At 40.0% G+C, this 16,988-nt stretch overlaps 3 protein-coding genes across 4 annotated transcripts; 2 read left to right on the top strand and 1 right to left on the bottom strand.

Annotated features, from left to right (window-relative positions):
• The first annotated feature begins 2,990 nt into the window (after positions 1-2,990).
• Positions 2,991-10,160, top strand: stk3 (serine/threonine kinase 3 (STE20 homolog, yeast)). The gene is made up of 11 exons (XM_026156479.2): positions 2,991-3,150; positions 5,490-5,570; positions 5,696-5,824; positions 6,264-6,378; positions 6,697-6,861; positions 7,006-7,173; positions 7,269-7,406; positions 7,735-7,860; positions 7,954-8,155; positions 8,259-8,449; positions 8,578-10,160. Exons 1-11 carry the CDS (start codon positions 3,128-3,130, stop codon positions 8,734-8,736), a joined length of 1,497 nt encoding a protein of 498 aa, XP_026012264.1. The 5' UTR covers positions 2,991-3,127; the 3' UTR covers positions 8,737-10,160.
• Positions 10,161-11,458: 1,298 nt separating this feature from the next.
• On the top strand, positions 11,459-14,582 carry LOC113014905 (2-iminobutanoate/2-iminopropanoate deaminase-like). 2 transcript variants are annotated; one of them, XM_026156716.2, is made up of 6 exons: positions 11,459-11,740; positions 12,477-12,582; positions 12,684-12,738; positions 12,826-12,894; positions 13,619-13,674; positions 14,177-14,582. In XM_026156716.2, the coding sequence occupies exons 1-6, from the start codon at positions 11,676-11,678 to the stop codon at positions 14,231-14,233; spliced, it is 408 nt and encodes a 135-aa protein (XP_026012501.1). In that variant the 5' UTR covers positions 11,459-11,675; the 3' UTR covers positions 14,234-14,582. The 2 variants fall into 2 exon arrangements, with proteins under 2 accessions (XP_026012501.1, XP_026012500.2); XM_026156715.2 differs by having other exon boundaries at positions 11,554-11,966.
• Positions 14,583-15,996: 1,414 nt separating this feature from the next.
• LOC145423783 (uncharacterized) lies at positions 15,997-16,862 on the bottom strand. Its single transcript, XM_080296580.1, has 3 exons — positions 16,630-16,862; positions 16,426-16,543; positions 15,997-16,294 (listed from the first exon to the last, which is right to left on the bottom strand). Exons 1-3 carry the CDS (start codon positions 16,729-16,731, stop codon positions 16,134-16,136), a joined length of 381 nt encoding a protein of 126 aa, XP_080152706.1. The 5' UTR covers positions 16,732-16,862; the 3' UTR covers positions 15,997-16,133.
• Positions 16,863-16,988: the final 126 nt, after the last annotated feature.

Genomic DNA, 16,988 nt, shown 5'->3' on the forward strand with positions numbered 1-16,988 from the left:
ATTTTCCTGTCGTCATGGAGATGCTACTACCGGTAATTAAATCAGCTCATCAGTTAGAAAAACTGGGAAAAAACAGTCTTGACCAGTTAAAATAGTTATTATTTAATAAACCAAAACAAACTTTCATACATTTTTGACAAGCAAATGTATTGTTTAGACCGAGAATAAAATGAGTAGTTCACAAATCTGAAGCCAGGTCTATTTATTTACATGATCCCACACTACAAACAGTAAACAGAGTCAAAACTGCTCCTCTCCTCTTCTTCATCGGGCATCGAATACAACCACTGAAATCAGAGAGTCAAGGAAATCCACAGCAAACATAGCAACCAATTCATAAAATATCAATCAAAATCAAAATATCTGAACACTCTTTAGCAAAAAGACTCACATCTGAAATAAACAAGTCAACTGGTCATTTTTAATGTTTTCACAAGTTGTCTTCATGCACACAAAGTCAAAAGGATACATCTCTTTGTTCTCTTCTTGTACATGATCCTGTAGCCACACTCTCTGCATCTGATCGGATCGCGGGCTTTGATTTCGTTCTCGGTGTGACATTCTGCAAGTGACGAGAGAAAACATGGTGTTATGTGGTCAAGTTCAGTTTGAGCAGAGCAGAGCAGCGGGCAACACCCCCTCACATAGTTTTTCTGCTGATGTTAATGACAGAGAAAGTTTGGACCTATGCAGCTACTGAGTCAGCAGAGTGTTGGTAACTTTTATTCACTTAGCGCACGCCTCTGAATTCAAAGAGGTGTGGCCCAACATTTAGTCCATAATGTGTAAGATGTATTCATTTCAGTTCATTCAGATTGTTACTGAGTTTTTACACCTTGCCAAAAAACTTATTAGAACTAAAATCAGGGTGGTTCTTTTTCCAGATGCAAGATGACCAACATTACGTAATCATGGTGAAATAATTATTATTGGTTCCAAAATAGTAACATTGTATCAGACTGTAAAGGAGGTTTAATATTTCCCACTGTAAACATCTAGTGAGCCTAATGTGTATGTTATGTCCTCCAGATGTCTCCACCACAGTGGATTAAGTAGTAAAGACACTATTCAAACACAAGAACATCATGTAACTGTCATGACTCGCTGTGTGGCAGGCAGGAGGAGGACCCAAACGCAAAACTCACAGACACGGGGATGAACTCAAAATCACAGCTTTAATGCTGGAATGGCAGAACATAGGAAATACAAAACTAAACTGGGAAAAGTAAACTAACATACGCAGAGAGACACAGGGAGATCCACGCAACATGAGGGAGAACGCGACGCCGAACAGAGGAAGACGCAGACAGAAATACACAGAGGGTTAACGAGGAAAGTGGGAACACACGGGGAACACAGGTGACACAGATAACCATAACGAGACAGGGCGGGGTGAACATAACGCTGACGGGTACAGGCACAGAGGTTCAGACAGGAGGAGAGAGAGCACGGGAAGAACGCAGACATAACGGGCTAGGGAAAACATAGAATAAAGCACAAAGAGAGACGAGGGCTCATAAATACACAGAGGGGCACACAGGGGGTAAGAGTCACGAAGGGAAAACACATGAGGAACAACGTAACAGATCAACCCAGGAAGCATGGCCTAAATAAAGAACAAAATACAAAAACACATGAAAACTAAGAATACTGGGCCCACATGGCCCAGGACCATGACAGTAACTCTCAGTTAGTACTTGTGTTTTGCACCTGGAAGCACAAATACCCACAAGGTAAAAAAAAGAAAAAGAAAATCATCATACATACATACAGAACAATACAATCAACTTATCCCAAGCTAACTATGATTAAAACAGAGATTAGAAAAGGAGTAGGGGTCATGAGGCTATAAAGGCACCTGAGATGTAATTTCAGTGAACGGAAATTCCACACATGCCAGGTATCACAGCTTTGAATGCACAGACCGGTTTACAATAGGCAAGTTTTGGGCTCCAAGTGTTAATTAGTACCAATACTGAACTCATATTTATAATTACAGACGGTAGTTATGCGAATTTTCATGTATTAGGTAAAACAGGACATGATATAGTGTGCTAGACGGTTTTCTCTAAAAACTAGTGTTGTAATACCTGGAAAAATACACTCTTAGCGATCTCTGAAGCATTAACTACGGATTAATCCTTAATTTATTAATGTCGGAGAGGCTAGTTATACACTCTAAATTGAGCTGCAATTTATTATTTGTCAACTTATTATGAGATAATTGTTACTATGAAGGAACACATTATGAACAATATGTAAGGTCTATGCGGTGTAATGTAAGAAAAACATCCAGAGGAGAAGCAGCCGTGATGGCAGTGATGAAAGGTTTGCATTAGAGCAGGTAAAATCGTACTGTTTGCATTACCAGCGGTGGTATTACTAAAGTAAACGTTGTAACATACCTCCACATATGTAGATCATAGGCTGCTGCTTGGGCGGCTGTAGATCTTTCTGCGTATCCATTTCTGATTCTTAACAAAAAAATAGAGACAGAGAGATAACTGTTAACAACATGCTACCAGAAACAGCATGGTACTGCCCGAAACAGACTAAAACAACCCAACCGGTATTTAGAGCAAACAACAAATATCTTTAAAGTATCTAAAAACGCTGCATAAACCTAACCGATACGGAGTACACAGGATGGAAAGATAATAACAAGGTTTCTCACCGTTTAAACACGTTAGCTGTAGCTGTTTACCTCTCTTTTCATACTCCACAAGGCTCCTGCCTGCACATGCGTAGAACAGTCGTGCACCTCACAGCAAAGTCGCTTGTGATTGGTCGGACGATGTCTTTGAAAGAGACCAGAGAAAGCAATTGTATTTTTGTGAACAGCTCTATTATCAGTAACATTTTATTCACAAGTTTCAGTTGTTTAATTGATACAAATTATTCAATGTTTCTAAGGAGAGTATTTTAAGCCGTTTTGTTTGTACTCCGCTCCAGCAGGGGGCGCTGCGTTGAGGCCGTAACACCGTCATCTGACGATCCCTCAGCTGGCGCTGCTTTAGTTTTTGACAACAACGATTCAGTCGACAATGTTCTCGTCCTGACTGCTGGTCCCAAAAGTGCCACGAGTCCCTATTAGTGTGTTTTCTTTTTAGTTTTGAACTCGTACATCATGGAAACGTCTGCGCCCAAAAGGTTTGTGTTAATTTGACTACGCTAAAAATGCTATTATTAACGAGCTAGCCGAACAGCTAACGCTCGGTGGATGTCGCCGAGCTAGCTGATGCTAAGCTAACTTATCGTTGCCAGTCTTCTCTCAAACTTTCAGTTCTGTTCACGAATGTACAGACCGTTCCTCACACAGAGGCGCTCTTTCCTGAGCCCTCAATTGAGTGTCTAATAGATTTGGCTAATGATGTGGTCGTTTTATGTTCCCAAGTCTCTGTAAGAGTGTTTTGTTCAGTGGTTAGATTTGCACTTGAAATATCATTCAATCGCATGAATGATCGCACTGAATCAGTCTCTAGCTTCCCGAGTGTCCTGCAAAAATTGAATTACTGTGTCTTTTTATGTCTAATATTGTTGCCTATATTTGTAAACAGGCTTTAGTTATTAGGCTTTATGAAGGGGTTAGACATATATATATAGTAAAGACGTGATCTCTCTTTATGAGTCTGCGTTATTGTTATTGACTTTCTTGGACACGTAAAATGTCCTTGTAAAAGTTAAAGGTCCTCCATGTTTTGGCTTGCCTCTTTGCGTGATCTCTATTAAAAAAAAAAAACATTTTGAATGTCAGTAAAAAATTTTATCCAAATAAATAAAAGATATATAAAAGCCACTTTGCCAAATACTGATTGCAGCTTCTACTGCTTGCTCAGAGTGACTTGAAATCCTTTATAAGAGATATATGCTTGATAGATCACAGGCCATCATTTAGAACTGTTTAAATGTCGAACACGGTATTTTTTGGCACGATTCCTGAAGACAAACCAGTATTACACGTTACTGATTACTTAGTTGGTTTCTGTTCTGTGGTGGTTCATGAGTTCACAGGCTCAAAAAAAGACAATGCAAGTTAATTTTACTGAATAGCTTTTTAACCACAAGGCGACAGATCTGAAGTCTTTGTATGATTGCTGTACTATTTTTAAATTATGAGATCACACATGTTCAGATGTGCAGATGAGAAATATTTATTTATTCCATTCCATGAGCAACCCTTTTGTTACAACACTATAAAGGATGAATAATAACAATAATAATAATAATAATAAAGTAATATTATTAAACATTTAGGTTGACAGAGTTTGGTAGGAAAGATTTCCTATTTAAGCTATGTGTGTGTAGTTAACATAATCAGAGATACTAACTAGCAATAAAAACATTTTATCTTAAATAACATGATTATAATAGAATAGTAACATTTTTTAAATGAATGATAAAATCAAAAGAAATTAGAACTGCTTTGGAAATCATTGACAAAAATAAAATTAAGTGTGCGTAATATAAAGACAATACAAATATAAAGTAAATAGTGCTTAAAAGTTTACTATAACATTCATAAATGTACAATGAAATTAAAGAATGAGTCTACAAAAATAAATATTTGAGCAAAATAAGTGATGATGATGATGATAATATTAATAATTATTATAATAAATATAATAATAGGTATTGAAATAGTTATAAAACACTATGTGAAATTCAGACTGAATAAGTTTTTTTTATTTTGGATTCAAGAAAAAACGGCAATGTTTTCAGCTCCTCTCACCTTCAGTAAAAAGCTTCTCTGAAAGACTTTGAGGACACCATACTTGAACGTTTCTGTTCTGCTTAGTGGAAATTAACAGGAACAGCAGGATGTGAGGGCCTTTCCAGCTTCATATAGTGCAAACTTTTCTAAGGGGTAGTATAGAAATACCCTTTTAAAGGAAAAACACACACAATCTGTTTGTTGTCTTAGTCAGAGCTCATGTAGGATCATTTTTAAATGACTGAATCATTGATTCATTGTGTTTGATTTATTCACTAGAGCCAGACTGAGGAACCTTATTGAAGCTTGCGTTGCTCAGGGGGAAACAACCTCCTTTAGTCTCGTATTGCACGTGATAATATTTTTGATCAAGTCAGAAAATAGTGAACAGTGCATGCTGGGTTGTGTTTTCACTTTCACAATAACTTTTTTTGTCGATCACTTTGAACTTAACTAATAATGACTTATTCCTGTTTGGCTGCGGTGCTGATTTTTTTTTTTTTTTATCTGTGAAGAAGTATTACCTCATATTCTGGTGTTTGAAAGCACCGATACACATGCCTAAAAATATCTTTAAATGACAGCAAACAGAAATAATAACAGGTTGCAGTCTCAGTGTGTTTGACATTTATGTCCAGACTAAAAATCACCCACAGCCGTTCATTTATTTACAGATGCTGAAACGATGCCGTGTCTCCTGTTTTGTAATGTTTAGATTTGCCTTTTCCACTTATCATTGCTTTCACTTTTATATTGCTGTCTTATTCCCTTTTTACAGTAAGCTGAAAAAGCTGAGTGAAGATAGTTTGACGAAACAGCCAGAGGAAGTGTTTGATGTTCTCGAGAAACTCGGTGAAGGGTAAGAAGTCTTAACTTCCATTTTTACAGCTGACCATTGCATAATAAATCGTTTTTTAAGCGCTGTCAGTTGTAATAAAGTACTGCAGCCATACATGTGACTTTAAGCTTTGTGTGTGTTTTTAGTTCCTATGGCAGCGTGTTTAAAGCCATTCATAAGGAGTCCGGCCAGGTGGTGGCAATCAAGCAGGTGCCTGTGGAGTCAGATCTGCAGGAAATCATCAAAGAGATCTCCATCATGCAGCAGTGTGACAGGTGGGACAGCAGTATGTCTCATACCATACGCCCATTTTTGCCCTTGAAAGCAAGGTTTTTCCTCAATATAAAAAATGTGGCATCCAGTAAAGTGGTTTGAGAGAAAATCATTGTTTATTTGCAGACTCAGAATACATTTTTGCTTATCATCTGCCCTAAATAACAGGGAATTGCACAGTTGTTCTGTTTAATTAGATAAGAGCCTGTTAGTGTTAACTGTACGCAGACCAGTTGCACTTAGCCAGCCTTCTCTCAAAGGTCCATTCTGAGCCAGGAAAAGCCTCAAAAGACATTTTACAGAGATAATAAAGGAGGAAGTATGACATCATCATCATAGCCCATGTAGCTCTCTCGTGTCTGGATCCATGAGATTTTTTTTCTCACTTCTGCTCTATATCTTCTCCTTTGATAACCACTCCATGTTGCGTTTCCTCCCCAGCCCCTATGTGGTGAAATACTATGGCAGCTACTTCAAGAACACAGACCTGTGGATTGTGATGGAGTACTGCGGCGCTGGCTCTGTCTCTGACATCATCAGACTGCGCAACAAGACGGTGGGTGTCTACGCTGAGCCGCAGCGACGTGTGCAACTGCGCTAAAACTTTATTTAAAAGTGCCTTTGACCTGTTGTCAGTAACGACTACAATGGTGGCTTTAATTCATTAGTTTTTGTGTCAGGAAGAAAATATTTTTTGATAAAGTTTCAATTCAAAGTGCAGTATTTATTACAACTTAAAAGTGAAAAGATCTCCAGGTTGACCTTGTCTTTAACTGAACTCAGCGAACTAATGATTAAAAAAAAAAACTACAGACAAGTGCAGCAGTTAATGGTCTGTTTGTTCATGTTTGGTTTTTAATCTTCAATCTCTCAGCTGACAGAAGATGAAATTGCAACCATCCTTAAGTCGACGCTGAAGGGACTCGAGTATCTTCACTTCATGAGGAAGATCCATCGGGACATCAAAGCAGGAAACATCCTTCTTAACACAGAGGGACACGCCAAACTGGCAGACTTTGGAGTTGCTGGACAGCTGACGGTAAAATTGCAGCATATGTCAGTAGTGATAAGATGAAGTAATGTTTGCCAGCATGATACTGTTTGTAATTTGCTTCTGAGGAGTTCTCGCTTGGTCCTGTCATGCTCTAAAAGTCTGGGGGTAATATATATTCCCACTCTGTAGGACACCATGGCAAAGAGAAACACTGTGATCGGTACTCCATTCTGGATGGCACCCGAGGTAATTCAGGAGATCGGCTACAACTGTGTAGCTGACATCTGGTCCCTGGGCATCACATCCATAGAGATGGCAGAGGGTAAACCTCCTTATGCAGACATTCATCCAATGAGAGTGAGTGGAAACATTTGTTCTTGTTTTAAATGTGTTGTGAAAAACTTTTATCCTCTTTTTTAATCCACCCTAATCCTGTTATCGTGTTTCTGCAGGCAATCTTTATGATCCCGACCAACCCTCCTCCAACATTCAGGAAGCCGGAGCTCTGGTCAGACGAGTTTACAGACTTTGTCAAGAAGTGTTTAGTGAAGAACCCGGAGCAGAGAGCGACGGCCACACAGCTGCTACAGGTAAGAAGATGACCTCGCCACCACATACATGGATTACTACTATTATTATGTTATTTGAACAGGGAAGGACACTAAGTTGCTCTTAGTGTCCTTCCCTGTTCAAATAACTGATACAAGATGAAAGCAAACGTATAAAATAGAGAGCAAATAGTCTTCCCCAGATACCCTGGAGATTTGTAAATATGGAAAATTTAATGCCGCCTCAGGCACATAGAAACATCAGAGGGTGTAACACATGATGCTGGGTGGATATACTCGTATGGAAATACATTTGCATGTAAAATATAGTTCATATAACTTTTATCTTTTTGGTCTTGTGAATCTCCAGCATCCATTCATCAGCCAGGCCAAGCCAGTTACGATCCTGAGAGACCTGATAACTGAAGCCATGGAGATGAAAGCCAAGAGGCAGCAGGAGCAGCAGAGAGAGCTGGAAGAGGAGGATGACAACTCGGTGCGTGTGGTGATTTATTCACAGAAAGGTCTGGGGTGAAGAAACCTCAGATGTAATGCTGCATGTCTTAACTCTGTTCTTTATTCCATCCAGGAGGAAGAGACTGAGGTGGATTCTCACACTATGGTTAAGTCGGGCTCAGAGGGCGCCGGAACCATGCGCGCCACCAGCACTATGAGCGACGGGGCGCAGACAATGATTGAGCACGGCAGCACTATGCTTGAGTCAGACCTTGGCACTATGGTCATCAACAGTGACGATGAAGACGAGGAGGAAGACCAGGGATCGATGAGAAGTGAGCGGATATGATGTCTGCCTGAATGAGACTGTCTCCAAAATATTCTGTCCAGAAAGTTTATTTTGTTACCTTCGAGTTTAACCCATTTCCTCCTCCACAGGACATGCCACCCCCCAGCAGCCGATTCGTCCTTCCTTCATGGATTACTTCGACAAGCAGGACAACAAGGCGGCCCAGCAGCAGGAGAGCTACAACCACAACCAGGCACAGGAGCAGCAAGGCTACCATATCCAGTCCAAAAACGTCTTCCCTGACAACTGGAAGGTGCCTCAGGACGGAGACTTTGACTTTGTGAGTGTCATCCGTGACTCTGTTGTAGTGTTATTCATTGTGGAAATGTTTACAGCAGCAAAACAGAAGCAGCTCTGAGTGTTGTGACTCATTTTTTCCGTCTATTGTTTGTCTGTGTTGCCTCTCAGTTGAAGAACCTGGACTTTGAGGAGCTGCAGTTACGCCTGACTGCCTTGGATCCCATGATGGAGCGGGAGATTGAGGAGCTCAGGCAGCGCTACACTGCCAAAAGGCAGCCCATCCTGGATGCAATGGATGCCAAGAAGAGACGACAACAGAACTTCTAAATGCCCCTTCTGACCCTGTCCTCCTCTAATCTGGATTTCCCTAAGCCACGGTAAACAACAAATTCTGTCCAGTGATTTCGGGGGAACCAAAACAATCTCATTGGATGCCCTCTGCTGTTCTGGCCGCCTGTTAGCTGACCTCTAAGTGAAGTAAGATGCTTCCTTTACTGGATGATGTCTGTTTGGTTCTGGGAATCCACACCCTTCCAAAAAAAGAAAAAGGAGAACCAAGCTGTGGCTGTAACACATCTGAGAGTCACACAAAGAATTTCCTCTTTAATCAGCAACAAGCCTTTTCTTCAGCAGGAGCAGCGAGCGAGGTCAATGGCATTACCCCCACCCCCCACCTCCCCGAGACTTTTTACCTTCACTGTAAATAAAACATAGAGCCTAGTTTGGAAATACCTGCGACAAAAGCTGTGGAGGTTCATCCATGACCAAAGACAATCGAGGTGATGTTGATGATGAAGTTGCCTTAAAATATTTGAAACCTGATTTTTCAACATAAGCAATGTAGTAAAACGACCGAGTCTTTGGATGGTCACGTTTGTTTCCTCAGCTGGAGAAGAGTTGGACGAGAGACTATTGAAAGCTTAGAAAAATCCAGTGAATGTCAAAGAACAGATTGCGCATGTTTTCAGCTATTTTGTGGACCAGCTTCTCTTTAGTCTGCATTATCTTTTATTTAAATTAGGTGTTTTTCAGGTATGACGTTCTGGGTTTCCTTATACACCCAGTGCACAGTCTATAGTGGCAGATCTGAAGCATCTTTTAGTGCCTCGTAAACACACACGACACTCCCTCACTGCTCTTCATCCTCAACACCCTGAAACGTTAAACAAACGTAATTTCCAAATAGGGGGAAAAGGTGAAAGTCATTCCTAAACACTGCACAGCATTCTTTAAATGTTTAAGTTTAGATAACTTTGATTTCTTTTGATTGTTCCACTTTGACTGATTGACTTGAGGCAGCATTAAGAGAGCTGAGTGACGAGGCCAGACCCTGAATTATTGCATAAATGGTTTAATTGCTGTTTTCCAATTTAGGAAAAACACATCAGGTTGAGAAAAAAAGACTCGAAAGACGTAACGGTTGTACTTAAAACCAGAGCCGCTACATCAGCCACACACGTGATTTCTACTTGTTCTTTTTATTTTTAGATGATAATTTTTCCTCCATTGGTTCAAGTTTTCTTTTTCTTTTTTTTCTTTTTTTTACCCTGCAGCTTTTTTCAGCTATCAGTGAGAGTGCTTTCTGTTTCCTGATATTTGAAGGGGAGAAAAAGACAAAAAATGTGCTTTGTGGGTTTTGGGACACAAGCTTTGGCTTCTTTTATGTGAACATGAAGGCTTTTTCCCCTGTATTTTTAATAAGTGAGGAATGTTTTCCTTTCTTATCATAAATGAAGTCAGCTGTAAAATTTCCCACATGCTGCATATGCTTGTTGGACCACTTTAATAACCAAATTCAAAGGAATTTAATCAAAAAATGAAAAGAAGGAAAGAATTTGTAGGTTTTTACTCCCAAAAATCATTAAGCTTGTTGAATGGTTACTACATTTTTTGTTTTTGTCTATGTATCTGGCTTCTGGCTCTAATTCAGCTCTTCTGCTAAAGTATGTGTTACTTTTTAAGCGCTAATAATGACCCTGTGAATGAATGAATTCATCCTGTCTTAATGTTAAAAACGTGCAGTGAATCTGCTGGTTGCTGTTACATATGAATGTGTTTTGTAGGTGAAGCAGATGGAAACCCTTCATGAATTAAGCCTGCAGTTCACACAAGCATTCACTTTATTTATTAACCGCTCTGCTTTCTTTTCTTTTCGTGACACTGGTTTAAATATTGTGGCTGATTTGGCTGTTAATATTTTGGCCCTTGGTCATGTAAATGTGGTTGGACTATGCATGTTTATACTTAATTTTGCTCTGTAGTAGAATGCTGTTGTATAAGGAAAGAGTAATGTTTAAGAAGAAAATGTGGGCTTCCTTTAATTTTGCTTTAATTAAAAACTATTGAACACTGAAAAGTCCAATAGTTTGTTTTGGGGTTTTTTATGATTTTGTTTTGTTTCTTTAGAACTGGCTGTAATATGTACAGTTACCTAAAGCCACCTTTTGCTATATCATTATGATTTTTGTCTTCATTTACTTCACTTATTCGGTTTATGTAAAGATTGAAGGGTGTAGAGTGGAATGTAAGCATTTAATTTATTATGTTCTGTTTGTAATACTTTAATAAAGTTTCAAAAATGTTGAAAAAGTAATAAAAGTCACTTATAGTTAACCAGAGCTGGCTTTGGTCTAATCTTTAGATGTGGATGGATTAGATACTCTGATTTCATTATGTAGACTTGTGTTACTTTTTTTGGAATTGAAAAAAAAAATACAACAAACACACACTATGAAAAGTGCATGAAAGTTTTTGTGTTGACTGTCACATCTGCTTTATTCTTAGCCTCTAGCACAGAGAGACAGGTACATTTACATTCCTGGATGCCAAAAAATATGAAAAAAATTCCCATGAAAAGCTGAATAGTATGTTTTGTGTTAACTAATGTGGAAAATAAAAATCGCTGTGATTTAGTGGTGAATTAAATCTGATTAATTGCATAAATTATGACCCACTGGCTCTCGTTATCGACCCTGTATTTACTTGGTTTCGGATCGATATCAAAACTTCGGGCAGTACCGCTGATCTTTGCCTTCATAAAGGCAGCTTTGACGCCCTTCACCGTAACTCTTCTGCCAAGGGCGCATTTCATTTTATATTTAACGCCTTTTTATAGCTATAAGCGCGCCTGCTGCTCCTCTATTCAGTGCGGTACGGTAGACTTTACGGAAACAGTGTTCCTTCTTTTTCTGCAGCTTTTCTTGCACAGTTGCATTAATCACAGCTCTTCGGAAAGGTTGGCAGCAAGTTGAAGAAATCTGGGAAGCATGTCTGCGCTCAACAGAAGGATCGTTAACACTGCGTCGGCCCCGGCTGCCATCGGCCCATACAGGTGAGACGTGGGAGCACAAGGACAGTCCGATGTTTGATCAGGGCCTGGTCTTACAGTTCAGTGAACTCACAGAGAGAACCAAAGTTAAAAGTTTCTCAGTGGGGCAAAGGGGCCCCAGCATAGCAGGAAACCGAGTAAGGTCGACAAGCAGCTGGCTTATAATGGCTTCAATTCGTCGCCAAATCATCTACACACCAAAAGCTCCTGTGAGGCAGGGAATATACAGGTAAGGTGTCCCGAAGAAAGTGCTGGGACTTGTTCTAAATCCATCATAACTCGATCGAAGTTCACGTGGTTTATCATTTATTTGGTGGATGTCACTCCTGTCAACCAGCAACAGGAAACTGAGGCTCTAGTTTACACAGACTCACCAAACCGGACAGAAGATTGGAAAAATGTATCCTGGTCTTGATTTATGCTTTAACATTCGATCAAAATTCGGCAAAAGGGAAGGGGGAAAAGAGGGGAGGGGAAGGGAAAAGGGGAAAAAAGAAAAAAAAACTATGTCAATGTAAATGAGATATATACTTTGTTGCCTGATTTGAATAAAGAAAGAAAAAAAATTCGGCAAAAACAACATGAAAGTGTGGAAAGTGGAAGTGCCTTGTATCGGTGATTCAGCCTGGTGGTGCAATGGTGTGAGGAAATATTTTCTTGGAACTGTTGGCCTTTTGTTTCACTTTCTCCTGCTGAAACATCATCCTGAGAAAGAAACGTGTGTGTGTGTCGTCCTCAGCCAGGCGGTGATCGTGGACAGAACCATGTACATCTCCGGTCAGCTGGGGATGGACGTCGCCTCCGGGAAGCTGGTAGATGGAGGAGTGCAGGCTCAGGCCAAACAGGTGAAACTCACTTCTGCCAGTGTTTAGATCAGCTACAGCAGAAGTTGCATCCACAACAGATTCCTAAAATACGAACAAATCTTTCCCATCGTGTCCTTCAGGCACTCATCAATATTGGGGAGATCCTTAAAGCTGCCGGCTGCGACTACAGCAACGGTGAGAAACTGAGCTTCTCCTCGTATGTTTCACATGTTCTGAAATTTAAACACGAGCTTTCAGAGCACATAAACCCTTTCATTTCAGTGGTGAAGACTACTGTGTTACTCGCAGATATAAATGACTTCAACAACGTCAATGAGGTCTACAAGACATGTAAGCCAGCACTATATTGTTCCTTTCATTTTGACCACACTAGCAGGGAAAATGACAGTGTGACAAGTTTAGGAGTCACCTGACCGATGCGCTCACTTAGCTTTTTCTCTGCTGCTCGACAGCAGCCTTCTACTCACATCCTCCTCGCTGATCATAACAGTCAGGTGTAATGGAAGCTCCAGCACCCAGAGAGTTGTAAATAGACACCACAGTGCAGGCACACAACTGTAACCCAACCTTTCCCAGCAGGCAGTGCTGCACTAGGCATTTACTCCCATCTTTCTCCCTCGCACTGCCACCGAAACCACAGGCAGGTTACTTTCCCTGACCGTGGTGAAAGGAAGGAAGGAAGATGTTTCATTAAAACTCTGTTTTGATCCTTTAAACTCAGCCTTTACTGGTTTATAAAAATTGGTTTAAAACTTAAGTTAAGGCAAAAATGTGCCTTTCCAGGTTGTCTGTGTGTGTTACCATCCTCAGCCGCTGCTATACACCAGACAAAGGAACTTTCTACCCAGCAGCTGCAAAGCACCTGTGCTTGTTGTTTTATTGCTTATCTATGTAAATAATCTAACCACTCATAAATAAAGCCTTTCATATTATTAGAAGCTGAAATGAACCATTCAAATTGAGATTCATAGATGGGTTCACTGATGGAAGTGAATAACTTCACCGTGGTTCTGCAAATGCATGCAAATCTAATGAAAATGTTTTCCCTCCCCAGTTTTCAGCAGTAACTTTCCTGCCAGAGCTGCCTACCAAGTCGCTGCTCTCCCCAGAGTGAGTGTTAACCACAGCTTTACACACCTTTAGCATTGTATTACATTATGTCACACCCACTTTAAAGTCACTGCTACTGTGCACATATGGATGATGTCATGAATTTCATTTTTATGCTGATTGGAAACAGAAAGGTTGAAAAAGGAGGGATTTGCATTTTATTTTAAACCACAAATTAAACTATTAATCATGTTTTCCGGACTTAATTTGCTTACACTGTCACACAGCGGAGACTCTGCTGATATTTGGACAAATGAGTAAATGTAGTGTAAATGCTGCTTTTGGCCAAATTCAAGTTATTGCTGCTAAAGTTGGATCTACAAGCTACAGAATTATGGGGATCACTTGGTTTTTCATGGGACTGCAGAGATGTGTATAAAAGCTTTTTGCAGGGGTTTTTTGAATGACTGTGTGCGTGTGTTCATTTTTGGACACTATTATAATTTAATATTTCGCCTCTGCAGTCATTTCTTCAACCTGCGTCTCCTCCTTTTCTCCTCAGGGTGGGCTGGTGGAAATTGAGGCGATCGCTGTTCTCGGTCCTCTCTCCGACTCCTGACTACCCGGCTGCATTACTAACAAGCTGTAGCGCCACCAATTATTATCATTATAGATTCACTGTGGAAGCTTGATTGTATTTCCAGAGAACACCTGAAGAGCCACGAATTTCACCAAAGTCTTTTTCAGTCTTTCAAGATTTAAATTCAGAGCAACATTGAGTTGTTAACACTTCACAGCCTGCTCGTTAAACAGACAGTAGGGATCCAGTAGGAGTGGACACAACATCAAGCCTCTTGGCTTCTGGTTTGATAACTTCACTCATTTAAAAAAAGAAAAATGCTGTAACACATCAGTGTGACATGTTTGCTTTCATCCTGCATCAAATTAAAACACAGAGAATATGTGTACTAGGTTTTTTTTAAGGTGATCTTTTTATTTTTCAACAGCTTATTACTAATTACGGATTTTGGGGAATACTAAAAATCATGACACATCAGGAAAAAAAATCTTATAAAGGACGTGAAGCGATGTCACTGATGTTGTCACTGCTGATGTGACGCTATACCTTGTTTATGGTAGTACCTGAACTGCCATAAAGTTATGTTAACGCTGTGCTTTAGATTACAGCCAGGAGTGTGGCAGAGGAGGAATTTTGCACTTTCATATACAATCCACTTTTGGACTAAGTAGATCAGTTAATGGCTGGACTATGGAGGAGAAGTTTTTGCAGAAGTTCCTCTAATAACCTACCATTCCCAGGAATCTGCACAGTTCAAGTCCTTTATTTAGGTGTGGGATATTCATTAATCGCCACCACTTTGGCGCTAAGGGGCCGCACCTGACCACGTCCCACTTCCCTGCTCAAGTATGTTACAGTGGCCTTGGCAAATTCACACTTTGTCAGGTTGAGTGTCAGAGCTTATTAATCTTGAAATCTGCATGACACACTGGCAGACAGAAAAGACCATTCGGTGAAAATATCAATTCTGGGGATCTGGAACATGGAAAGTAGAATATCTAAACAACATTATTGGTGTGTTTTGCCTCAGTGTTATTGATATTTATATGCTTCTATTTTAAAAACTGTAAACTCTCACTGTGGATGTAAGAGCCAAATTGTGGATATTTTGCATCCACTTTATTGTGTAATATTTTAATTGATTGTATTTGATGGCTTAGGCCCCAGGAAGACTAGCAACCACTGTTGTGGAAGCTAATGGAGTTCCTTATAAATAAGCAGACAGATAAACACTATTCTAATCTTATATTACATTCTTAGCAAATTTACAGCAAATGAAACAAAGCACAAAGTCACAGTTGTTTTTTTTTATTTTATTTTTTTATTTTAATTTGTGGTTTGACGCTGTTTCTTAACGTAAAATGTCCTGTTGTAATTGGACATTTTGAGATAAGAAACAGCGCCAAGCCCCAACAACACTTCCCTCATGGTGCTTTATATTGTAAGGTGAAGACCCTACAATAATGCACAAAAACTAAGCCCCTAGAGCAAGCACATTGGCGACAGTGGGAAGGAAAAACTAGTGATGGGCAGATGAAGCCCCATGAAGCACTGAAGCTTTTCATCCAATTGGTTCACCCCAACGCGAAGCTTCATGAAGCTTCATTTGCTCTAGCAGGACACCTACTGGACGTAAAAATAATAGCTGGCATGAATTTGAAGAGTGTGGCATTTTGCACACAGCCTGTAAATGTCAACAACAAAAGGAGTGTGTAAAACATGTATATTGTAGTGATGGCAGTATACTGTGTATATTTATAGTGGCAGTATGGGAAATGATTATTTGGAAATGCTTGAAATGGAAATGATCATTTACTGTGAGGTGAGGTGTGGTTGGGGTGTGGACAGTAGTTGTGCTTTTGTAAGGTTGAGGTATGGACAGCTACACACTGAGGCTTTGAGCCTCAGTCCTGCCTGTTCACATTTTATTCTGTAAAAACTAAATTTTCACTGCTTTTACGACCTTTTTAGTGGGGAGAACATAGCTAGGATTTAATGATTTAACAAGTCTTTTGAATCCTTTGTCCTCCACAATGCTAAATGGCTGTGAGTCCTCAATCACCATGCTGACCAGGTCTTCATCTATTTGAGATTGTTCTCCTGAGGAAAGACAATAAAGACAAAGCACAAATATAAATATCACACACGTAACTTATTACAGTTGTATAATATTGTTATATCATTTAGTAACATTACTGCATCCTATATTATCATTGCATTTGATGGCTCACCTGGTCTTGCTCCACAATCGGTGTTCCCCTTATTCTCATGCAAAGCTCTGTAGTGCCTAAGCATGGATGAGGTGTTGTTGTTATATCCCAGCTCCCTGGCACATAGCAAACACTTCACCTTGTACAAAAGTAAAGACAGCTTAACATAAATTGTATTGCACCATCAGTATCATGAAAATACATCTTCTGTAGAAATTTACATACCTTGTTGGGAGGAATAAGATCAAAATGTTCCCTCACAGGGGAGGACATCCTCCTCTTCTTAGCTGGCTCCATTCTCTCCTGACTTTCTCTCCTCACTCTCATAAACCTCCAAACGGTCTCCAAACTCTCTCTAACCGCAACTCTCCATCAAACACCCACATTTTTGAATGAAGTCTGAGGGGTTTATATCGCTGTCATAGCTCGCGGCAAAGTTCGAACCACTTCATGAACCAGTCACGTGGTACAGCCGGGCAGCGAGGCTTCGAACGTCATCATTTTCAGCTCCTCCCATAAATGAAGCAAGCCTCGATACGCGCTTCGCGGAAACGCCCCCACCATTACTCGACACACGCTCCGAA

This window comes from Astatotilapia calliptera, chromosome 22 (genome assembly GCF_964374335.1).
Source record: "Astatotilapia calliptera chromosome 22, fAstCal68.1, whole genome shotgun sequence".
Lineage (NCBI taxonomy): Eukaryota > Metazoa > Chordata > Actinopteri > Cichliformes > Cichlidae > Astatotilapia > Astatotilapia calliptera.

What these genes read in the sequence shown, in the direction of transcription:
- LOC145423783 (XM_080296580.1), bottom strand. Translation starts at nt 16,731, where the DNA reads ATGAGAGTGAGGAGAGAAAGTCAGGAGAGAATGGAGCCAGCTAAGAAG. An exon ending in ATCTTATTCCTCCCAACAAG is followed by an intron (nt 16,544 to 16,629) that starts GTATGTAAATTT and finishes CTTTTGTACAAG; the next exon opens with GTGAAGTGTTTGCTATGTGC. An exon ending in CGATTGTGGAGCAAGACCAG is followed by an intron (nt 16,295 to 16,425) that starts GTGAGCCATCAA and finishes GTCTTTCCTCAG; the next exon opens with GAGAACAATCTCAAATAGAT.
- stk3 (XM_026156479.2), top strand. Translation starts at nt 3,128, where the DNA reads ATGGAAACGTCTGCGCCCAAAAG. An exon ending in GAAACGTCTGCGCCCAAAAG is followed by an intron (nt 3,151 to 5,489) that starts GTTTGTGTTAAT and finishes CCCTTTTTACAG; the next exon opens with TAAGCTGAAAAAGCTGAGTG. An exon ending in TCAGACTGCGCAACAAGACG is followed by an intron (nt 6,379 to 6,696) that starts GTGGGTGTCTAC and finishes TCAATCTCTCAG; the next exon opens with CTGACAGAAGATGAAATTGC.
- LOC113014905 (XM_026156715.2), top strand. Translation starts at nt 11,770, where the DNA reads ATGTTTGATCAGGGCCTGGTCTTACAGTTCAGTGAACTCACAGAGAGA. An exon ending in TGCAGGCTCAGGCCAAACAG is followed by an intron (nt 12,583 to 12,683) that starts GTGAAACTCACT and finishes CGTGTCCTTCAG; the next exon opens with GCACTCATCAATATTGGGGA. An exon ending in CAATGAGGTCTACAAGACAT is followed by an intron (nt 12,895 to 13,618) that starts GTAAGCCAGCAC and finishes TTCCCTCCCCAG; the next exon opens with TTTTCAGCAGTAACTTTCCT.